At 42.1% G+C, this 25025-nt stretch overlaps 1 protein-coding gene across 2 annotated transcripts in view; it reads left to right on the top strand.

The window, feature by feature from the left end:
- The first annotated feature begins 7380 nt into the window (after positions 1–7380).
- ANKRD29 (ankyrin repeat domain 29) overlaps positions 7381–25025 on the top strand; it is a 66976-nt gene continuing 49331 nt past the window's right edge. For both annotated transcript variants that reach the window (XM_036768656.1, XM_036768666.1), the window contains exon 1: positions 7381–7650. In XM_036768656.1, coding sequence (XP_036624551.1) covers positions 7630–7650 — 21 coding nt within the window. In that variant the 5' untranslated portion in view covers positions 7381–7629. The remainder of the gene's footprint in view (positions 7651–25025) is intronic.

Below are 25025 nucleotides of genomic sequence, written 5' to 3'. Positions count from 1 at the left end.
TGTCCCCTATTCATCACCTTTCTTGTTTGGATCAGATGGTATGTCCTAAGGAGACCCAGTTTAGTGAAAAATCACTCCTCCTGATCACTGGTACAGGAGGGAAGGTACTAATGAATATAGATACTGGTCCCAAATGGTAATGATACCCAAAGCCCTTTAGTTGTGGTAGAACTATAAGTCTTCATTCTTTTTGATCCTGATAATTAGTGCTGAAACTCCTCCACAAATAAATCTATTCTGCTAAGTCTTTTTCAGAAGCCTCTGCAGAGCTGCAATCTCTGGCCTGGTCAGCAGGTGGTTCTAGCCAGCTGAATTTGATGGTTCTCAGACTAGGTTAATTTGTGCAATCATCCAAGATATGTTGGGGGTAAGTTTTCTGCCTTAACTGGGCTAAGAACAAACAAACAAAAAACCTTCCTGACATTTTGATACTGGGGATGAAACTCTGGCTCAAGGGGGTCATAGGTAGATAAGGTATATATCTTCCCCAGGCAATACTTTTGGTAATGCTGGGAGTTGAACACTAAACATGCTGATCCCTAATGTGCTAGGAAAAATTAGGGAGTGAGGTGTTTTTTTGGCTGAATATTTTGTAGCATTCCCATAAGGATTTGGTTTCCTAAATTACTGGTCCAGAACAAAATAGGGTGATGCCTACTACTTCAACTACCACTGAGAAGATAAAAGTTTGTAGATATACTTACCCACTTACTGGGCATGGATAAAATCCGTAAAGTTGGCAGAGGCTCCTGAGTCTACCAAATCTGACACACTAATATTCAGGAGTTTAGAAGTTCATTCTAAAGGTTAAGAACAGGTGATCTGGGCTGTCTCTTAATCGACACCATTCCTGCCCTCAGACCCCCTCATGAAGCCTAAAATCTTCAAGAAGAGGACCAAGAAGTTCATCGGGCACCAGTCAGACAAATACGTCAAGATCAAGAGAAACTGGCATAAACCAAGAGGCGCTGACAACAAAGTATGAAGATGATTCAGGGGCAAGATCTTGATGCTCAATATTGGTTGTGGAAGTAATAAAAAGACAAAATGCATGTTACCAAGTGGGTTCAGGAAGTGTTTGATGCACAACGTCAAAGAGCTAGGAGTGCTTCTGACGTGCCGCAAATCTTACCATTCTGAGATTGTTCACAACGTTTCAATTGGAAAGTTATTAGTGAGAGAGCATCTCAGCTAGCCATCAAGATCGCCAATCCAAATGCTAGACTGAGGAGTGAAGAAAATGAGTAAAAAACTTCACACTTCTTTATTTGTGCTAAATAAGCCCTTCAAAAAAAGAAAAGGTGATCTGTGGAGTAGGCTGTTCACTGGACAGGTGGAGAGGACATTGGTATAAACTCTTTACCTAGAGCGGTAGGTAGGTTGGCGAAGAGGTAGCCAAATTGGTGGATGGTGCTCAGGACCTTGGAAGCAACAGTGACCCAGACCTTACCCAGCCTGAGATGTATGTCTTACCCATTGTTGTACATGGGAATTAGGTTAAAGGAGAGGTGTCAAACTCAGGCCACTGGCCACATGGGCCCACAGCACTTCCAAGAGCTGCTTAAGTCAGATTAAAATGTGATTGGAAAATATTTAATGAAATAAATAAAAATATAAGAAAACATGGCAATTAATATCCGGGCTTTTTTTAAATCAATATGCAGCTCACAATAATCTTTATGTACAGTTTAGTAGCCACTGTATCTATTTGAGTTTGACATGTCTGGGCTAGAGAAGGTGGGAGGGAATACTATAGCTTTGCTATGACTGAAGTTGGGACTCAGTGTAAGCATATAACCAGATAAAAATGGGGAGATGTTCTTAAAGGAGGAATTCTGCCAAAAACCTCTGGAGCCTTGACTCTATATAGGCTGGGCTTTTTATATCCCAACCAAGTTCCAAGGACTGCCTCCTTACTTAAAGAAAATCCACCCCTACCTAGGTAAAACAGGCACCCTCCTACCACATTTCACTACTTGGTAACAAGATCTCCTCAAATTTCTAGGGGATCTTCTGCCACTAAAAGAGTCAAAATAACTCTGACCTTATGAGCTACACTGGATGAGTACCTTATATAAAATAGTGTAATGATTAAAAAGTACAAACAATAGAGGCTTTTCCAGTAAGATCAAAGATAAATATACTATCATCATTACCACCCAATAAAATGTTAGAAATGTTAGAGCAATAAGACAAGAAAAAGATATTGAGGGAGTAAGCATAGGTAATAAGGAAACAAAATTGTCGCTTTGGGCCAACGATATGATGGTTTACCTAGAGAATATTTTAAATTTAAAAATTTAATTAAAAAATTAAAAACTCCAGCAAAGTTGCAGAACATAAAATAAGTCCACGTAAGTCAGCAGTGGCATATCAGTATATTATCAACAACACCCAAAAGGAAGAGAGATAAAGATAAATTCCAGAATATAATAAAAGTTAAAAACACTTGGGAGCCTACCTGCCAAGATAAACACAGGAACTATCTGAATATAACTACAAAACATTCTTTACACAAATAAAGACAAGTATAAATGATTGAGGAAATATAGGTAGGCCAAGGCAACATAATAAAAATGACAATGCTCACTGAACTAATTTACTTTTTCAGTGCCATAGCAATCAAACTACCAAATGATTACTTTATAGACCTAGAAAAAATAATATTCATCCGAGGGAACAAAAAGTCAAGAATCTCAAAGGAAATAGTGAAAAAAATGAGAAGGGGGCATAGAAAAGCCTGATTTCAGACTATATTATAAAGCAGTAAGCATTAAAATAATTTAATACTGCTTAATAAATAGAAAGGTAAATCAGTGGGACAGACAGGTATAAAAACAAATGAGCAGAGTAGCCTTGTGTTTGGTAAACCCAAGAATCCTAGCTGTTGAAGCAAGAACTCACCAAAAAAATAAAAATTTTAAAAAAAATTTTTAAAAACCTTCAGTCTTCTAAAAAGTACAATTCAGAAAAATCTTCTATATTCATTCAGTGGGGACAATGTCATGGGTAGATAATGGCCAGCATGCACCAGCAGGAATATGTGCATGTAATGACTTGTTTACAATATAGTACTATACGGTTATATGACACAGTATTGCATCAACAAAATTAGTGCAGGAAAAAAACCAGAAATTTACAATAAATTGTTAAATTTAAGATGCATATTTTTAAAAATATCTTATATTTTTTTTGAAATGACACAAATTTCAGCAAAAAAAACCATTAAAGGGTTAAAGAAAATAGATTTCCAGGGGAGTGCTGAGTAATTTTTTTAAATGGGGTGGTAGGCCAAATAAGTTTGGCAACCTCTGATTGTGATGATAAAAAATTTCACATACCCTACATTATTAAAAAAGCAAACCATCTCCAATAATGCCACTTCTTGGCTTCCCAAACCCTTTTTAGGAAGGAGTTTCACAAATCATCCTAGGGCAATGTAAACTTGCAATTAAGAGGCACCTGAACCATTTACCCAAAGTTGTATAAAACCTTATGAAGAGAGAGAGAAACCTCAAGATTTGGATAATTTGACACATGGAATGGGGGGAAGGGAAGGGGAGGGAAGCAACTCTGGGTTGCTTTAAATTAATTAAATTTAATTAATTAAAATTAAATTTAATTAAAATACCCCCCCCATACATTATATTGGCAAAGTTGACATAAAAGAAAAATGACAAATGTTGAAGAACCTTTGGGAAAACAAGTACATTAGTGTGCTATTGGTGGAACTATGAATTGGTCTAGCCCAGGGGTAGGGAACTTTTGGCCCTGAGACCACATATGGCCCTCTGGATCCTCAAGTGCTACCCTTTGACTGAATCCAAACTTCATAGAACAAATTCACATGGCCTCGAGGGCCACAGGTTCCCCACCTCTGGTCTAGCAATTTGGAACTATGCCCCAAAAGTTACTAGCTGTGCACACCCTTCCACCGCTACTACATCTAGTCCCCAAAGAGACTTGCTTGGACTCCTGATGCCAATGTGAATGCTTGAAGACCAGATGGCGTAAGCAGTTACCTGTACATTGTGATTTGAAGGGTATGGTTGTTCTGTAATTTTTCAGTCACATCCGACTCTTTGTGACACTATTTGGAATTTTCTTGGCAAAGATACTGGAGTGATTTGCCATTTCCTTCTCCAGGCCATTTTACAGATAAGGAAACTGAGGCAAACAGGGTTAAGTGACTTGCCCAGGGTCACACAGCTAGTAAGTGTCAAAGGTCAGATTTGAACTTGGGAAGATGAATCTTACTGACTCCAGACCTGGCACTCTATCCACTACCCCTTGAAGGTTATACAAAGATGCCATATTAAGTCTCCCATGAACTTCAGCCTGACAGTGAAGATGTGGACACTATCTCCAAAAGGCCACCATTAAAATCTCCATGGATTGCCTGAAACTAACCTTGTAAGTCTCTCATATTAGTTCAGCAGCTGGAATTAACTTCTCATATTAGCTCCCTGTCCCCTCAGTCACTCATGACTCCCCAAGACCCCACCTATCAGATTGGAACCAGTTAGGGTATATTGCCCATATTATGTATGACCCACCAGGAAGGGCAAATTTGAGTGTATGCTCCAAAGACTAGGCCCTCCTTGGCTATTCCTTGCCATTACAAAGATAAAAACCTTTCTACCAAGAGGAGAGAGGAAGGTTTCATCTGCAGTTCTCTGAGACCACAAATGGCCATGGCATTGAGCTAAATCTGGGCACCTATAGGTGTTGTTTCCCTTTCCATTATTGTGGTCATCGTGCATATTGTTCTGACACTGTTTGTTTTGCTATACAACTTGTACCTTGAGGGAATAAGCTACAGGACAGATAAATTTCTATTGTAACAGAAAGGGCTCTAGGTTTGGGTCTAAGGGACCTGAGTCCTATTGGCAGCTCTGCCACTAACTACCTGAGTGAATTTGGGCAAGTCACCTAACTTGTATGGGCCTTCATTGTCTCGGATCTAAACGAGGCATTTGGAATACATGATTTTTAAGATTTCTTCCAGTTCAAGCATTCTTTCGTTCATTCATGACTTCGGCAAAGAAGGGGAACATAGCTCTGGAGGAAGGTAACATAGAGGTGACCCAGAACCTGCGGTATACTGGAGGGGATGCCAAAAAAAGAAGGAAATGGGCTCAGAAGACATATCCTACTTTCCAGTTTTCGTCTAGGCAGAGTCTGCTGGGGAGTAAACAGGTGTGACCTAGAAACTAGGGCACAGCACCACACTGAACCTTACTCCTCCCTTTGTGCTCTGTGTGAGTAGCAGAAGACAGGAAGCATAAGATGGAGAGCAGGAAGGGGCCTCAGACATCACCTAGACTAACCGGTCCATTTTACAGATGAGGAATTTGAGGCCCTGATAGGAAAAGTGACTTGCTCAAACTCACAAATAGCAAAGTAAGAATCTGAGTTCTACCTTCTGTTGCTTTACACTGGGCAAGTATTATCTCCAGCTCTGTTTTACAAAGGAGGACATTGACGCTCTGATGTATGATTTGAACTCAGGTTCTCTAACTCCTAATCTTTATCCATTGCATGGATACTTCTCTATGAGTTGGTTAGGAAGATGAGATTAACACACAGGGAATAACCAGAGAGCAATACAAAGTCATAAATAATCAAATGCTAAGAGGATTACAAGGACCTAGGAGTCAGGCAATTGGGGCAGCATGTGTGAAAGATTGACTTCTCTTGGGTTTTGAAAGACCAGTAGGAAGGTTGGGGGTACAAGAGTGCTGGGCTTGGGGGCAGAAAGATCTGAGTTCAAATCTGGTCTCACCGCTGTCTGCCTCAGTTTCCTTATCTGTAAAAATGGGAATAATAATCACCCCCAGCTTGGGGGTTGTTGTGAGGATCAAATGTGATCATTTTTGTAAAGCACTTAGCATATCGCCTCCTATATTAGTAGGCACCAAATAAATATTCCTTCTCTTCTTCCTCTTCCCACTAGGAAGGTGATGGGCAGATTAAGAAAAAGAAGACATTTCATTCTGAGGGAGCAGAATGAACAAAGTTAGAAAAATGGAAAGAAATGCCTTACATGGTAAATAATGAGCTAAACCTGACAAGAGTTCGCTTTGGGAAATGGTGAAGGGGAAAATTGGATAGGCAGGGTGGGGCAGATTACAGAAAGTCTCTAATTTAATGCTGAAGGCGATGCAGATGTAATGATAAGTAAGCCACTGTCCATGGTAGCAATTTCAGTGGTCAGGGGGGGCAGACAGTCTTACCTTCTGCAAAAAGCCTTTCCAGGTCTCCTGCAAGGCAACAGTGCCCTCCCTTTCTCATCTTCACTTCAGTGTTTTTACTTGTCTCCTCCTTTAAATTATACACTTCCTGAGGGCAGGGACTGTGGTTTTTTTTGCCTTTCTCTTTATCCCAATGCTTACCTAGCACAGTGCCTGGAACATAGTAAGCACTTAGTAAATATATGTTGGCTAATTGTAATATGGTGGTGGATTAGGGTGGGGAGACACGAGAGAAAGGAACCAGTTAGAAGGAGGATAGTCCAGAGATGGGGTTGTAAAAGTCTGGTGTATGACAGGAACTAAAAGGAAGACCTGGATATGAGAGAAACACTTTGGAAGAAGAATGCATGAGACTTAGTGGCAAATTGAATATAGAGTGGGAAGAGAGAAAAGAGGACTCAAATGTCACCTCACCCTCATCAAAAGGCAACTAGATCTTCAATCCAGAGTCGCTGGCCTACTTGCAGTTCCTTACACAAGAGACTCTATCTGACTCTTGAGTGTTTTCGCTGGTTCTCTACCATGCCTGGAAGGTTCTCCCCCTTATCTTTGCCTCCTGACTTCCTGGATTCCTTGAAATCCCAAATTAAAGTTCACCTTCTATAGGAGGACTTCCCCATTTCTTAATTTTAATGAATTCCCTCTATCAATAATTTCCTATTTATCTTGTGTATATATAGTGTGTTTTGTATGTACATAGTTGTTTGTCTCCCCATTAACTTGTAAACTTCTCGAGGGCAGGGACTATCTTTTGTAATTTTGCCCTATCTAGCCACACAGTGTGGGGCACAAGTAGGGGCTTAATGTTTATTGGTTGAATAACCCTTCTCCCCACTGAAAGGAATCAGGTTTGGTTTATTTTTTTAAGGCATTGTTTATTGGATGAGAGAACTACCTTGTGAAAACTCTAGAAAGCTCTTTTGAGAAAAGCCAACTGTTTATATAAATGTGAGTGTGTGCATGCGCTCTTTGGGGCAAAATGTTTCAAGGAGCATATGGGGACAGGTGTCTGGGAGAATGGAGAGAGATAGGGGGTGGGTGGGGCTGTGCACACGTGTAAGAGAAAGTACAGCAAATTTCTGCGCCTGTGGCGGGTGCAGAGAGCTGTGGCCCCGTCCATAGCCAGACCAGGCATGGGGCGTCCTGCTATTTCTGCTGCGGCAGCAGCTGCGGCTTCTTCTCCTAGGAGGCTCAGCCGCGGCGCTGTGTGAAGCTCCCGCAGACCCAGTCAGTCTGCAAAAGCCCAACCCCAGACTGGTGTCTCACTCTCTCTGTCCCTCGTTATCCACCAGAGTGAGGAAGGGCGCCTCTGGAAAGGAAACCTAGCCGAATCCTTTGCCCTGAGGCAGGCAGCCTGGAATGAGTCCCTGCTGACATGTGCAGGATGTCTTTCAAGGTAAGCCCCCGCAGGGGCAGGAGGGAGGGGAAGGGAAGGGTGCACCACGCCTGCAGGCAGGCCAGGCATCTGGACTGACCCATATAGATAGGATGCTCAGGCGTCCTGGTCTCAGGCTGCGGCATCCCGGGGTGGGGGACCCGGCGTGCCTCTCACCCAAGAACTTCCTCCCCTTGACCTTCAGTTGCCAGTGCGGGTGTGGATGCGGGTGCAGGTGCGGGTGCCGGCTGAGCATTTGAGCAGAGTGAAAGACACCTCTCTTCCCCCACCCCGCAACTGGCAGGGCAAGGGAGAGATGCAGATGGAGGTTTGCATCTGGTGTGCGGTTGTCTTCTTTGGTTTGGTTTTGAAAGATCCTCTTTCTTTTCTCTGCGTCTAAGCGAGCCTGGGATAGTGTGATTGGATAAATAGACACAATCTAGGAATTAACAGGTCTTCAAACTGGGATATGAGAAAGAAGGTAGAAGAGACGGAGGGAGGGGGAAGCGGGAAATGAAAGAAGATTGTGGGAGGTCAGCTCTTTCTGACCAGGGCAGTCACGCCTCTCTCTGCAAGGACTACAGATTCCGAAACCAGTTTTCTCAGGTTTTGGTTTCTCTTCCACAAACCCGAGTGGTGCTTGGCGACATCTGCACAAACATCTGCATATTCTCCTTCCTCGTTATTAGACGTTATTGAAGAGCTGGGCCTTTGAAATTAGCAAAGTCTCGGATCGAATGACTCACGATAGCGTGAACCGTAGGTGGCTACCAGGATGCCAGGATTAAGGAAAGAAGCCATTTGGTTTAAGAACTCAGCAGAGAATGTTTGGAGTAGAACCTAACCTAACTCTCCTTGGAAATCAGGGGTCTTACTGAGATAAATCTACTTTTTTTCTTTTATAACTTCTACAGAGCTTTTTCTTTATTGCTCAGTAAATTGCAGTCATCTAAACAAATTTTTTATTTAACAAACTATCCATTTTTGCTTCTTGGATTATTAAAACTAGATTCTAAAATTTTTGGTTAATTTTCACATTGGGACTATCCACCCCTTCCTCCAGACTTTGGCAATGTTCAGACATTGAAAGTGTTTCGAGCTCCTCATTTTCTTTCTGTTTCTTCCTTCTTCATTCTCATTCTGTATGCCAATTAACTGTGTATAATATTAATAACATTTGTAACCCAAATACCAAAAGTCTCCCTTGGAGAAGGGGGAGGGGGCAGAGAACACGTTAGAGATGTCTATTCTGTTTCCCTTTAAGCCACGCAAACACACCTATGCTACATGTGGAGAGACAGCCTTCCTACACATTCATATAGTGCTTCATAGACAAAAACATCACTTTGATTGCAATTCGATGAGGTGAGTAACCATTTTAAAGAAGAGGAAAAGGAGAGATAAAACCACTTGCCCAAGGTCAAAGAGCTAGTAAGTGGCAGAATCAGAACCAGAAACTGTATCTTAACTCTGGATCCATTGTCTTTCCCCTACACTTTTATGGTTCTGCTTTATTAATCTGGGTTGTGTGTGGTTTTTAAACCATTCATAGTATGCCAGAAGAGAGGCAACTAGGGGAAAGAGTTATATTTGAAGCCAGAAAGACCCGGTTCAAGTCCTGCCCCTGACAAATGCTAGATATCTGTGACTCTAGGCAAGTTACTTAACCTCATAATGCTCTAAATAAGTCTCTAAAACCCTAAATTACAGAAGAGGCGCTATGCACTGGTACAGCCAGGAACTTCCTTTATGCATGAAATCACATATTCATTAAGCTCCTATCCCTAATCCATTCATATCCCAATATAGTATATGTGATAAATTTTAATTTAACCATTTTAAATTATCCAAATTTAAATTTACAGTAGGAACTTAATGTTTTAGTTGATTTATATAAGCATTACATTTTAACTCTGGTTTATTTGGCTTAATTTTTCATTCAGTCTTTGCATAAATAATGTATTTTGTCACATCACAGAATCTGAGTTGGAAGGAATCTCAGAGGCAAATTAGTGTCATCCATCCCTCTAAAAATCACTTCCAATATGTTTAACATGATTGCATATGTATGACCTATATCAGACTGCTTCCTGTCTTAGGGAATGGGGAGGGGAAGAAAGGAGGGAGAAAAAAATTGGAGCTCAAAATCTTACAAAAAATGAATGTTGAAAACTATCTTTACATGTAATTGGGGAAAAAATGAAATACTATTTACATAAAAGTGAACATGGGGAAATTGTAATGGAGAAGAAGTGAAAAATAATAATCAGGGAAAGGTGAATAAAAGATAAAAATCACTTCCACAATATCCATAAGTAGTCATTTATCATCTGCTTGGAGACCTTTAATGAGAGGCAGGGTTCGCCATCCCATCAAACTTTCGGATGGCACTGATTTTTCAGAAGTTTTTCCTTAAATTGAGCCTCGGTGCCTACAATCGACAATTGACCTCAATACACTGCTGGCAGAGAACCAGATTGGCCCCTCAAGGAGGAGCTAGTATGTCAGATATTTGAAAGCACCTACCGTGTCCCCATTAAGCCGTAGCTTTCCTAAGCTACATAGCCCCAATTCCTTTAACTGATCCTATTACACCTTGCTTCTGAGGCCCTCCACCCATCCTGAGCGCCCTTTTCTTAATATATTTCAAAAAGACATCTATGGGACCCAGACTGAAACATAGTATGCTATGGGTGTGGTCTAACTTAGGACAAAAGCTTAGCAACGTTCAAACCTGGACACTAAGACTGAATTTGCAGAACCTCAAACCCCCTCCTTCCCCTCATTCCCTGCTGCTCTTTTTCGTTGGAGTCATTTGTCTAGCTCTTTCTCCTTCAGCCTGTATTTGTGAGTTTAGTTTATATAACCCCGATGTGGAATTTTAGACGTATACTTGGCATATTTTATTCAGTCTTATTGGATGCACCCATCAGTCTTACCTGGCAAGATCTTTTGGGTTCAGACTCTGCCATCCAATATATCTCTTAACCCTATAAACTTCAGAAAATCTGCAGATTTGACAAACTCATCATTTAGATGTCGTCGTTGCTGCTATTCTGTCATTTCAGTTGTTTCCAACTCTCCGTGACCCCATTTGGGGTTTTCTTGGCCAAGATACTGGAGTGGTTTGCCAATTCCTTCTCCAGCTCATTTTCCAGATGAAGAAACTGTGCAAACAGGGTGAAGTGACTTGCCTGGCACACAGCTACTAAGTATATGAAGCCAGATTTCACCTCAGGAAACCAGGTGGTACAGTGGATGGAGCGGCGGACCTGGAGTCAGGAAGACTCATCTTCTTGAGTTCAAATCTGGCCTCAGACACTTACACTGTGACCCTGAGCAAGTCACTTAACCCTGTTTGCCTCAGTTTCCTCATCTGGAAAATGAGCTGGAGAACGAATTGGCAAACCACCCCAGTTTCCTTGCCAAGAAAACCCCAAAATGTGGTCACAAAGAGTTGGACACAACTGAAAAACGACTACAAAACTTTCTCACTCCAGATCTGGTGCTCTACCCACTGTGCCACCTAGCTGCCCTGTCATTTATGTCTTCATCCAAATCATTGATAAAAGTTTTGAAGAGGACAAGTGAACAGATGCCTGGGGCATTCTACTACAGACCTTCCTCTGAGTTGGCATTGGCCCCTTAGCAACTACCCTTTGAGTCTAGTGAGCCATTAGTCCAGGTCTTCCTACCTGTCCATATCTTAACATTTTATTCGCAAGCATAGCATGAGAAACTGTTTTGCTGAAATCTGAATACTTTCTGTCTATTGCACTGCCTTGATCTATCTCTCCAATTAGCTTGTTAAAAAAATGGGTCTAATCTGTCATGACTTGTTCTTAATGAATATGGCTAATCAAAAGCTACCTGTAGTAAATTGTTAATTCCAGGCTGGCTCTCACCCACAAGGCTGCTAGAGCACCTCATCTACTGGAGTCATGGCGAATGACTTTGCAAGGAACGCAAAATCATTTTAATATTAACTTCAAGAAAATAAAAGGATCTTCTGAAGCATTGCACAATACATCTTAAAGCAAATGAGAAATGTCTTTTGGATTATACTACTGTGTTTTTCCTCCAGTTACATAAATTATCAAGAGCTGATGTTGCTTTGCAAAACTGTTTTCAGACCACCTTAAATCTAACTCATTTTCTTAATTCTGTCTCCATGTCAACTCTTGCATCTGATCACTTCTCTCCATATGTTCACCTCTAGTCCTATGGTCACCTCCACTCATATGGTCACCTCTAGTCCTATGGTCACCTCTAGTCTTATGGTCACCTCCACTCATATGGTCACCTCTAGTCCTATGGTCACCTCCCCTCATATGGTCACCTCCACTCTTATGGTCACCTCTAGTCCTATAGTCACTTCCACTCATATTGTCACCTCCACTCATATGGTCACCTCTAGTCCTATGGTCACTTCCACTCATATGGTCACCTCCACTCTTATGGTCACCTCTAGTCCTGTGGTCACCTTCCCTCATATGGTCACCTCCACTCTTATGGTCACCTCTAGTCCTATAGTCACTTCCACTCATATTGTCACCTCCACTCATATGGTCACCTCTAGTCCTATGGTCACTTCCACTCATATGGTCACCTCCACTCTTATGGTCACCTCTAGTCCTGTGGTCACCTTCCCTCATATGGTCACCTCCACTCTTATGGTCACCTCTAGTCCTAGAGTCACTTCCACTCATATCGTCACCTCCACTCATATCGTCACCTGCACTCATATGGTCACCTCTAGTCCTATGGTCACCTCCACTCATATGGTCACCTCTAGTCCTATGGTCACCTCCACTCATATGGTCAACTCCCAAGATCAAGCCTTCATCATCTCTCCCCCTGGATCACTGAAGTATCCTCCTCATTGAACTCCCTGCTTCAAGTCTCTCCCGTTTATAATTTATTCTCTTCATAATTACCAAAATGATATTTTTCTTATGTTACTGCCCTGCTCAACAATCTCAATAAACAAAATTCAGTGGCTCCCTAATGCTTCTAGGATCAAATACAAACTTGTCTGTTTAACACTTAAAGCCCTTCACCACCTGGCTACCCTTCCAGGCTCATCATGCACTGCTCTATTCCCTTTCACCCTCTCTGTGACCCAGAAAACCTGGCCGTCTTGCTGTTCCTCACTCATGCCATTTCTGGGCCTTCGTGCAGACTATTCTCCAGACCCAGCATGACTTCCCTCCTTGTTTCTTTCTATTAGAATTCTTAACTTCTTTCAAAGCTCACTCAAATGCCACATCCTAGGTTGACAAGGTCTTCCTTGGTTTCCCCGGCAGCTATTGCTTCCCTGCCACCGTCTGAAATTACTTTTCGTTTACCATGTGCGAATGTTGTACGCATTTATTTGTGCATATGAATTTTCTTTTGAGGGAAAGGGTTTCTTTCTTTTTGTTTTCATATCCCCAGAGGTTGCCACATTTCAATTGTTTTTTCAGTCATGTTCCACTCTTTGTGACCCCATTTGGAGTTTTCATGGCAAAGATACTGAAGTAGTTTTCCATTTCCTTCTCCAGCTCATTTTATAGATGAAACTAAGGCAAACAGGGTTAAGTGACTTGCCCAGGGTCACACTGCTAGTGAGTGTCTGAGGCTGGATTTGAACTTAGGTCTTCCCAATTCCAGACTCAGTGCTCTATCCAGTGCGCCACCCTTAGCATAGAGTAGATACTTAATATATGCTTGATGCTTGCTTGATGAAGCCTTGCTGGATTTGAGTTGCTACTGTTTTATTTTCTAAATGCTCACGAACCTTTCATAAATAATTTTGCCAGGAATCAAAATCTCAAGCTAATTTTCTATAATTTATAGATTTTAGCTACCCTTTTTTGAAAATTGAGGTATTTGGGGCAGCTAGGTGGTGCAGTGAGCAGAACACCAGCGCTGGAGTCGGAGGGACCTGAGTTCAAATATGGTCTCAGACACTTGACGCACTTACCAGCTGTGTGACCTGGGGCGAGTCACTTAACCCCAATTGCCCTCCCTTCCCTCCTCCAAAAAAAAAAGAAAATTAAGATATTTGCCCTTCTTCAGTCCTGAGACACTTCTCTCACTCTCCAAGATCTTCCATAGATCACAGCCAGCAGCACTGCAATCTCATTCACCAGTTCCTCCTTAGTTAGGCTGGGCCTGGTAACTTTAACTCACTAAGCACAGCTAGAGCGATATGACCATCTCCTCACATCTTGGATGTCTGCTCCCTTGCTAACCTTTTTTCCTAAACTTCCTAGTCAAAAGATCATTCTCCTTGGGGAAGAAAATAGAACTTAAAAAAAAACTCATCATCATCATATGTTCTCATCAGCCCATCTACCTGGAGCCCTTTTTAATCCTTCTTTTGTCTCTAACATAACTTTTAAAATCCAGTCTTCGTCCCCCGTACTAGTCCCAACCTTTGATCTTTCTTATTCTCAATGTTAATTGGGAAAAACAAAACAGCAACAAAACACCCTTTGTGTTATCCCTAGCATTCATGAGGCAGCTGGAACCAGAATCACAAAGACACCTGAGCTCAGATCTGGACCAAGACACTTCCTACCTGTGTGACCCTGGGAAAGTTATTTAACTCCTCTCTGCTCAGTTTCTTCAACTGTAAAATGGGGATCATAACAGCACCCTCTTCCCAGGGCTGCTTTGAGGATAGAATTGGATAACACTTGTAAAGTGCTTTGCAGATCCAGAAGTGCTACATAAATGGTAGTTATCACTGATATGTCCAATCTTAGCTTATTCTGACCTCTAGTTACTCCTGACTATTCTTATAGGAGCATAACCTCTCTTCTATTCATCTTTCACTGCCTGTGCCTACAGCTATGTCCTATGGATGTTCTTTATTTGTTTGAATTTCTTGACGTTGCACCTGCGCATCCCCAATGGTATCTCTAGACAGTTCCCCTGTTTTTCTCCTCATCAGAATCATTTCTGCTTGTGTCTTCAGATTTTTATTGGTGAGAGCTTCCCTTTCTGGTTGAGCCAATTGTTTCTGCAAAACGTTGGGGCCATTGGGTCCTTTCTCTGGACCTTTGAAATTGGCTCTCCCAAAATCTGCAGTGCACATCTGACTATACCTGGCTTTCCTGGCTCTCTCTATCATGTCCTCTGCGATAGAGTGGCTACTCACGTGCTCCCAAGGTTTCTCTTGTTTCTTCTTTAGCAGCTAGTTAGTTTCTCCTTGAAGTACCCACATTTGTCCTCTCATTCTTTAGTTTTTCCTTCCAAATCCCCTAGACAAATAAATAACAGCTACTCCTTTATTTTAAAAAGTATCCCAATTATGTATTTGCTAATAATCTGTATAATAGGAATATTATTGAACCAAAGGAAATAGAAGATGAGAAAAAGTAACAGCTCATTGAGAAAAAGAAAAATAATACTATTTATTATACACGTTAGTGATGAATTACATTATCCATTAGAGGGGTAGCTTAAGTAGAGCATTAGCTAAGTAATAGACCAAGGGGAGGTAGGGAGAGCTTTTATGCTAATTTTGATCATCAAAGAATTACAGAATCTTCAAGTTGGGAGACCTAAGAGACTTCTAGACCAGCTCATTCCACCCAGGAATTTCTCCTACAACATTCCTGGCAAATGAGCATCTAGCTTCTGCTTGGGAATTTCCAGGGAGAGAGAAACCACCACCTCCTGTCTTAGATCATTTCATTTTGGGGGGAGCCTGTTACAAAGTTTTTCCTGAAGCCAAATTTCTCTGGGACTTTGGGGCCCAATAGGACAAGTCCTTCTCTGTGTGATAGCCCTTCAAATATTTGAATGAATCAGTCAATCTACAAGCATTTATTAATTGCCTGCTGTATGCAAAGGAATTCTGCTAGACACTAGGGATACAAAGACAGAAGTGAAATAATCCCTGTATTCAGGGAAGTTACTGTCTATCAAAGGAGATAACAAGTACATACATAAGAAAACACAAAATAAGTACAATGTATTTTTTGGAGGAGAGGAGGAACCAGCCAGCTGGGGGTAAGTGAGGAAATAGTCCATGTAAGAGTTGGCACTTGAGCTGAACTTTGAAGGAAGCAGAAGTAGAGGTGACTGGGGAGTACACTCCATGTAAAGGGGCATAGAAATGGAAGATAGAGTGTTGAAGATCAATATTGTGTTCTTCCCTTTTTATCTCAAAATTCCCAATAACTTCAGTTGACTTTTATCCTCATAGTCTCCAATCCCCCTCCCATTATGAAAGAACTATAGTTTGTCAATATTTTTCCTAAAATACTGCTTCTGTAATTAAACACACGTAACAACAATGCTGCTTGCAGCTGCTGTAGAGGTGTAAGACCAATAACACCAGCACACAGGAGAGCTGCTAGCACAGGTTCTTTGATCTGGTTTTCTGAGGAAAGCAACTTTAAGGAGTTTACAATCTCACTTTAGTTTAACATACATGTATCATTCTCTTAGTTCAGGGGGAAAAGTCAGCACCCTGAACTTCAGAGAAAACACAAACAGAAATTACAAACAGAAATTCTATAAACAGAGCAAATAACACAAATCAGCAGACAGGGCTTGTCTGTCCATAGCAATACAAACATAGTTACCAGAGAGAGAAGCACCGACATCTTGGTTTTCAAAGCCGGCAGGGCTCCTTAATGGCTACCCAGAATCTTGTCTGGCCAAATTACGTGAACTCTCTTCCAATGAATGAGCCCCAAAGTAAAATGCTAACCTCAGAGTATATATACTGTTTCTGATCAATAACTCTTGATCCAATTAAAAACTCTTGATTCAAACAAAGGCAAGACTCAATCAAAAGCATTTGATTGCCTTAGTGCTGAGAAGCACTCCAAAAGAAAAAAGAGAAAAAGTCCCACTTTGTTTTTCATAACAACACAGTACTCCAAAATGGGCTGATACAGGGTTTGGGGAGGATAGGAAGATGGCTTAGGATCCTGGATATCCTCCCCCACCATGTGGGGACAGGGATGCTTTCCCACTCCACTGCTGCCCCTACTTCCTTCTATTTCCCACTCTCTTCCCCTCTACTGCTTCCATGACATTCTGGGGGAAAAGAAGTGAATCTGGAGATTTGGTTGTCCTCCTGTCTGGGGACCTTCTGTGACCCTTTTCCAGATCCTCACCTGCTACTCCATCACTTGCTCAAGTGACATTTCTGCTTTGCAGAGCCCAATTCTGTCCTGATTGGTTTGTCTGCCCTCTTACTTCCCACCACAGAATCCCTGTTTTCTTGCCCTGGAATGGGAGCAGGAGTCTGAAGGCAGAAGCTAGCAGCTGTGCCCTATTTTGGACTCTTTGCTTGCCCCAGGAAGGAAGAAATAGCCTGAAGGCTCTCCTCCTTCTTCCACCACCTTGTTGGACCTCTAGGAGAACATCCAGAGGGTACTGGTTCTACTCTTCCTTAAGCTCTCATCCTTCTATGGATATCTAAAGGAAATGAATGGTTCCCTTCTCCTGCCACAAGGAGGAAGAAGGAGGAAAGAAATTGTAGAAACATGACTTGGAGAAGAGAAAGACTATAAAAAGGTGTAGATGGTTGTGAATGTGGGTATGTACCACCTTGGGTGCAAGGAGACAAGGAAGAGAGTGTGCGTTAAAGAGGGAGGGATGGTTGTAAAGGGGAGTATTGTAGGAGGGAAGGGAAGGTGGGGATATGAAGACAAAGCAGGGGAATGTAGTTTCAGAAATCCAAATTCCATCCTCAGACCTCATTTTCTCAATCAGTTTCCCAACTATTATTTACGTCAGGTCAAAAAAATGGCTGCCTCAATGCCCCTAAGGAAGAAGTTACCTGTCACTAAACTGAACAAATCATGATATATGCCTGGAATGGAATATTTTTAAATCAAATAAATAAGGGAAGGGAGGATCAGGCAATAAATATTTATTAAACACCTACTATATGTCAGGTAGGATAGCTAGATGGCTCAGTGGATAGAAAGCTGGCCCTGGAGTCAGGAAGACCTAAGTTCAAATCCAGCCTCAGACACTTACTGGCTGTTTGACCCTGGGCAAGTCACTTAACTTCTGTTTGCCTTAATCTGCTGGAGAAGAAAATGGAAAACCACTCTAGTATCTTTGCCAAGAAAACCCAATGGATAACATGGCCTACCGGGTCACAGAAAGTAATACACCACTGAATGACTAAACAACAACATGTGCCAGGCACTGTGCTAAGAGCCAAGTATAGGAAAAAAGGTGAAAAACAATCCGTACCCTCCAGGAGCTCACAATTGAATGGGGGAGACAACAAGCAAACGAGTATGTACAAACAAGCTATATATGAGACAAATAGGAAGTAAATTAAAGAGAGAAGGCGGGAGAGTTAAAAGAGCTTGTGAAAGGCTTCCTGTAGTAAGTGGTATTTTACCTGGGACTTAAAGGTCAGGAAAGCCAGGAGATGGAAATAAGGAGGAAGAGCATGCCAGACATAGGGGACAGTCAGAAAAAATTCCAGAAGCCAAGAGATGGAGAAATGGACAGATTCAGAGAAGCCTGAGAAGACTTGTATAAAACTGATGCAGAGTGAAGTGACCTTAACCAGAAGAATAATTTATATATTGACTAGAAAACAACAGTAATGAACCTAAATGTTTCACATGTAATAAATTTTAGTAGCTTAACTTTTACGGAATAAAGTCAAGTACCAAAAGTACAGAAACCATGTAGTTCAATCCCCATCCTGTATTCCTTTTTCTGACCTGACTACTAGGCTTATAATTTGGGCTCATAGATTTTCTGGGAGATAATTCAAGCTTGATTATATCATCCCTCTCTGGACTTAAGTTACCTCCTCCATTTATTTCCTCGAGCCAGTTTAAAACATAGTAGGGGGCAGCTAGGTGGCGCAGTGAGTAGAGCACCAGCCCTGGACCTGAGTTCAAATCCGGCCTCAGACACTTGATACATGTACTAGCTGTGTGACCTTGGGCAAGTCACTCAACCCCAATTGCCCTGCCAAAAAACAAACAAAAAAAACACAGTAGGCCTTGGCAGTTGGCTGATATTAGCTCCAAAAATAGCTCATTTTTCTACCAACCAGTTTAGCCCCAAAAGCCATCTCTCAAAATCAAGCCATGAGTGAGTTAGTACATTGATTTATTCCAGACCAGTTCTAGCACTCCCCCAAATGATACATATAGCCAAGGCTGCTGCCCTAAAATAGTTTTATGCGTCAAGGAAGTTGAATTAGAACATAAATAGGGAGTGAACAGAACACTAGATGGAGAGGGGAATTGATCAACACAGTGAGAATGTCACAGTCAATGGCGTTTCTGACTTCAAGGAGCAAGAAGGACTTCCTGCTAAAATATTGGAGAAAGGCAAATCATTGGTACCTTCTTCTCAGTCTGGCCGCTGGGTGGCAGGGACATCTGTGAGGGGTGTTCTCACCTAACTGGTCTAATCTGTGATACCATATCTCCACACCATCATCAGTGTCTCTTCAGTCATCAGTTCTCATAGTCCTTCTGGATGAAGGTGCTGGGGAGACAGATTGAAGGTCCTGAGGTAACTCACATGTCTCCTCTCAAGAAGAAAGTCCATCCACCATTTAAACTCTACATGTATTTAAACTTCCTTTCTTGTCATCTGCCTTACTCCCATAAATCTCCACAAACCACCTCATAAACACATACATAGCCTCCAGATTTTCCCCAAGACTTCCAAAACTGAGATTCTCAGGATTGCACCTTATAACACAGAGGATTTTTTTTTATCAGTTTCAATCCTGTCTGACTCTTTATGACCCCGTTTAAAAGGGTTTTTGTGGCAAAGATACTAAAGTGGTTTGCCATTTCCTTCTACAGCTCATTTGACAGATGAGGAAACTGAGGCAAACAGAGTTAAATGACTTGCACAGGGTCACACAGCTAGTAAGTGTCTGAAGCCGAATTTGAACTGTGTATGACACAGAGGTTATACAATACTAAAAGGCTTAAGAACTCTGGTCAATGCCGTGACCAACCATGACACAGGAGGACTCAACAGAAAGCTGTTGTACCAGAAGTGCAGAACAAGACATATCTTTTTGGACATGATCAGTTTATGGATTTGTTTGACTATGCTGTCTTGTGACAAGACAAGGGGTTTTTTTTTGGAGGGGAGGGGTGGAGTGGACTATCGGTGGGAATGAGGAGGGCAGTGACTAATGATAATAAGTGCTAAAAAAAAAAAAGGAAGAAAAGGACATCATTGAGGCATTTAAAGAAATCATGCAGAAGAAATCAGAAGACAATTCAAAGAGCAACACAGACAAGCCATATAGCTTTGGAACTAACATGCTAAATTGAGCACATTTTTTAAAAATAAACTGTATATAATGAGATTTTTAGTTCCATCTTCAATTTCCTTTTTTCTGCTTTTTGTGTATAAAAATTTCATGTTTGTTGGTGTTTGAAAAGTTCAGAATAACAAAAAATTAAGATTTTTTTTACAAAGAACTTCCCAATTATCTCTATCTTTTCTTCCTTTTATTCTCTTGAGAACAAACCCTTTTCTTTTGGAACCTGTAGATCTATGTCATTCCTTAGAACCAAAGAATAGCTTCCTCCTCATAGGACCACTCTCTGAGCTCCGAACGACAGTGATCCATCTTCTTCTCTTTCTTCCTGGTATTCCATTCCTCCACAAGTTAGGATTCCTTCACACAGATTAGAATTCACTCTTACCTCTTCTATTCTTTCCGTTTTTTGTTACATCTTTGAAAAGCCCCTTGATTCTTTCAAAGAAAATTCCATTCACACCTACAACCTAGAGAGTGTAGAGATATCCTTCCTTCCCTTTCACCTTCTCCCCCAACAGAGAGACCAACCTGCACTTTGTGCATATATAACTGTTACTTGTCACTGGAAGAAACACAAACATATCATATTCTCTGTAGGTAGCCGCAGAATTCTTCTTTTCCTACCTACTTTCCAGAAGTGAGACCCTCCGCTTTCTGTCATTTTTACTGGAAGCTTTTGTTTGTGGGACACTGCCGGCAAATTTTGTGTTTGCCCATCTTGTTCCCTCTTCTAGAGACTAAGTTGTTGGGGATTCCTGGGCAAAGTTTATGTATTGACAGTGAGTTTCCTGCCTCTTCCTAGGTGAAGATGCTAGTTTGTTCAGTTGCCTTTGGCTGACGTCTATGGTGTGAGATCTACCATAGCCACCATGCAAACAGAAGCTTCTCATAGCTGTTTCCCCTGAGTCTCAAGCAGAATCCAATTACCAGCCACTTTTGAGTTTCTTCAGTTCTCTCCCACTGATCAAATTTCAGAAACTTCCTCAGATTCTCTGCCTTAGCTCCTTTGGCTCACTGTAAATATGAGGAAGTTAATCTCACTCTCTCTACTGTGTGACCTGTCATTCAATGCCCCAAACTCTTCGACAGTGGGCAATTGACAGTCTTGAGGACACATGTGGCCCTATAGGTCCTCAAGTGCAGACCTTTGACTAAATCCAAACTTCACAGAACAAATCCCTTTAATAAAAGGATTTATTCTGTAAAACTTGCACTCAGTCAAAAGGTCGCACCCAAAGACCTAGAAGGTCCCATGTAGCCTTGAGGCTGCAGGTTCCCCACCCCTGCCTAGGCTTACATGATTAATTTCAGTCTTAGGGAAGCCACCTGTTGGGGGTCCCTGACCAACAAGGACCCCAATCTCAGTACGCAATGATGAGGCGGAAGTCAGGGAAGATACAACTCCGATTTATTGGGAGACGTTATCCAGTTTTATAGGGTTTTGCACTACATGAGCAGAAGCAGGTGTTCAAGGGGTAAGGGGATGACAGCATGGGAAGATCGATATCGGGTGGGAAGAATCTGGATTGTAGCAAACTATGAGTCCTACAGGCGTATGGGAAAATTAGGGCTGTTGCAAGATAGTTTCTATGGGAGTATGGGAACAAAGGGGGGTGCTGTCCTACAGTATCTATGGAGGCATGGGAAAGCTCAGGCATGTAGCCAGCTGATATCAGAGCTGTGTGAGCTATGTGAGGCACGGGGCAGCATGCCCTTGTAAAGTATCAAAGATGTTCCAGTAAGTAAAGTATCAAAGCATTGTTGGTTCAAGAGCATTAGGTAGTGGCCAGCTGGGTTCCTCCTTCTGGGCTTGTGAGTCCCTAGTGGATGGACTCTGCCTGCATGGGAAGGATGACTATGGGGGGGGGGGGGCTGTTAAGAGTGGAGGCCCTCCCTCCAGGCGCCTGCCATTCCAGCTCCTACTAAGCCTGTCTGGTTTTACCCAGGAAACAGGCCAAGTGCTAGGATCCTGACAGCCCCGGGGTTGGCACCCTCTGACTTGTTTTTCCCTGACCTAGAATCTCCTCTGGGAGCCTCAGAATGTAGCATATATCTAGGTCTTCAGGGAGGTAAGTAAAAAAGTCCTGACTCTTGAACAAGGCCTCAAGGTAACAATGTTTAACAGGTAGTGGACAGCCTTTATTTCATCCCACAAAAAAAGACTCATATAAAGACCTTCACATAATCAGAATTAAGTCACCTCCCCAGCTGGTGACTTCCAGCTTTATTGCAGGATCTGTCCAGATCTCTAGCATTGTAGAACTACCTTTTACCATATCTAAGCTGTAAGGGTAAGCTACTACTTCTCTGTGTCTAGGCCCAAGTGCTCATGATCCAGAAACTCTCTCGAGGTGATGTAGTAGAGATTCTCCAGCCACTGTCTCTCCCTACCACATCTCAGGATAAGAGGAAGAGAAAACTTGAATTTGCCATGAGCCTGTGACCAAGGCTGCCATTGGTAGTTCCCTTTGTGAATGCACAGACCTTTCTCCCACCCCCACCTCACCCCAAGACCCGCATCTTAGGCCTCTGGTTTTTAATCTGTCATTGAGTCTCAACTCTGGGGTTGGGGGGGCGGAGAAAAACCTCAAAATAAGCCCAGCACCAAGAGGTGGCTTCTGACCCACAGCACCCCAATATAACCAATTCTTCCCCAAATGCTGAGTTTATCACTCATCCTCAGTGAGGTCTGAATATACTGGTAAGCACCCAAACTAAGGAGATGCGATCAGTCCTCTTAACGAGGTGCCACTGGGAATGTCCACACCCTACAGAGGGAGAAGAAATTAAAGTCCCAAACAAAGGCTCACCTTCCTGTAAACTCATCAAGCTTGATCAGGTTCCCCCCGGCAAATGCCTTTATCTTTGAAAAGGGGACATTGTTGTTTCCACATCTCCATCTGGTTTTGTAAGACTCAGCTAATCAAAATTTCTATGAGCACTTCACAGATATAAAAATGCTTATCAGCACATGTAAGTAAAGGTATTAATCTGGGGGAAAGTTTATTTTTAAATATACTTTGTACATAGTAAGGATGTGTAAGGTGTAACTTTACCCATGGAGTAAAGTTTGGGTTTTTTTAACTTTAATCTTTTGGCTTTGTGCCGGCTATTTGGGTTGTTGGGAGGCCTTTAAAAAAAATGCTATTTCATCTCATGAGCCAAGATGGAGGCTGGAAAGCAGGGACTAGCGTGAGCTCCCCACCAAGTCCCTCCAAAAACCTATAAAAAATGGCTCTGAACCAATTCTAGAACTGCAGAACCCACAAAATAGCAGAGGGAAGCAGGGCTCCAGCACAGGACAGCCTGGATGGTCTCTGGGTGAGGTCTATCCTGCACGGAGCTGGGAGCGGAGAGGAGCAGAGCAGAGCAGAGCCCAGCCTGGGTGGCGCGGACCAACCAGACCAGGAGCCGGGCGGACTGTGCCCTAGCACCCTGAATCAGTGAGCTGCAGCAGCTACCAGACTTCTCAACCCACAAACGCCAAAGACAACAGAGAAGGTTAGTGGGAAAAGCTGCTGGGGACAAAGTGTAAGAAAGAGTTCACAGTTTGGCCACCGCCCCCGGGGCAGCGGAGGTGGGGCGACTACAGAAGTACAGCTGCAGTTGCTTCAGGCCCCAGGCCCACCTGGTGGGAGGAATTAAGTGGTGGATTAGAGCAGGAGTGCACAGTCTGCTGAAGATCTAACTCCAGTTCAGGTTGGGGATTTTTGGGGAAGGTGGAGTGCTGGTGTGGCAGAGCTGGCACATCCCCCCAGGTGTGGAACATAGTTCTCTGAACTCTACAAGTAGTCATACCCCACTGAAAAACTCAAGGGTCAAGTTAGTTGGTTGGGAATATGGCCAGGCAGCGAAAACGCGCCCAGATTCAGTCTCAGACTTTGCATTCTTTCTTTGGTGACAAAGAAGACCAAAACACACAGCCAGAAGAAGTCAACAAAGTCAAAGAGCCTACAACAAAAGCCTCCAAGAAAAACATGAACTGGTCCCAGGCCATGGAAGAGCTCAAAAAGGAGTTGGAAAAGCAAGTTAGAGAAGTAGAGGAAAAATTGAGAAGAGAAATGAGAAGGATTCGAGAAAACCATGAAAAACAAGTCAATGACTTGCTAAAGGAGACCCAAAAAAATGCTGAAGAATACACTTAAGAAAACAACACCTTAAAAAATAGACTAACTCAAATAGCAAAAGAGCTCCAAAAAGCCAATGAGGAGAAGAATGCTTTGAAAGGCAGAATTAGCCAAATGGAAAAGGAGGTCCAAAAGACCACTGAAGAAAATACTACCTTAAAAATGAGATTGGAGCAAGTGGCAGCTAGTGACTTGATGAGAAATCAAGATATTATAAAACAGAACCAAAGGAATGAAAAAATGGAAGACGATGTGAAATATCTCCTTGGAAAAACTACTGACCTAGAAAATAGATCCAGGAGAGATAATTTAAAAATTATTGGACTACCTGAAAGCCATGATCAAAAAAAGGAGCCTAGATATCATCTTTCAAGAAATTATCAAGGAGAACTGCCCTGATATTCTAGAGCCACAGGGCAAAATAGAAATTGAAAGAATCCACCGATCACCTCCTCAAAAAGATCCCAAAAAGAAAACTCCTAGGAATATTGTCGCCAAATTCCAGAGCTCCCAGATCAAGGAGAAAATACTGCAAGCAGCCAGAAAGAAACAATTTGAGTATTGTGGAAACACAATCAGAATAACGCAAGATCTAGCAGCTTCTACATTAAGGGATCTAAGGGCTTGGAATACGATATTCCGGAGGTCAATGGAGCTAGGATTAAAACCAAGAATCACCTACCCAGCAAAACTGAGTATCATGCTCCAAGGCAAAATATGGATTTTCAATAAAATAGAGGACTTTTGAGCTTCCTCAGTGAAAAGACCAGAGCTGAATAGAAAATTTGACTTTCAAACACAAGAATCAAGAGAAGCATGAAAAGGTAATCAAGAAAAAGAACAAGAAAAAGAAATTGCAAGGGACTTACTAAAGTTGAACTGTTTTGTTTACATTCCTACATGAAAAGATGATGTGTATGATTCATGAGACCTCAGTATTAGGGTAGCTGAAGGGAATATGCATATATATACATATATATATGTAT

This window comes from Trichosurus vulpecula, chromosome 1 (genome assembly GCF_011100635.1).
Source record: "Trichosurus vulpecula isolate mTriVul1 chromosome 1, mTriVul1.pri, whole genome shotgun sequence".
Lineage (NCBI taxonomy): Eukaryota > Metazoa > Chordata > Mammalia > Diprotodontia > Phalangeridae > Trichosurus > Trichosurus vulpecula.
The sequence above is the reverse complement of the archived record's forward strand: the minus strand, read 5'-3'. Positions and strand labels throughout refer to the sequence as shown.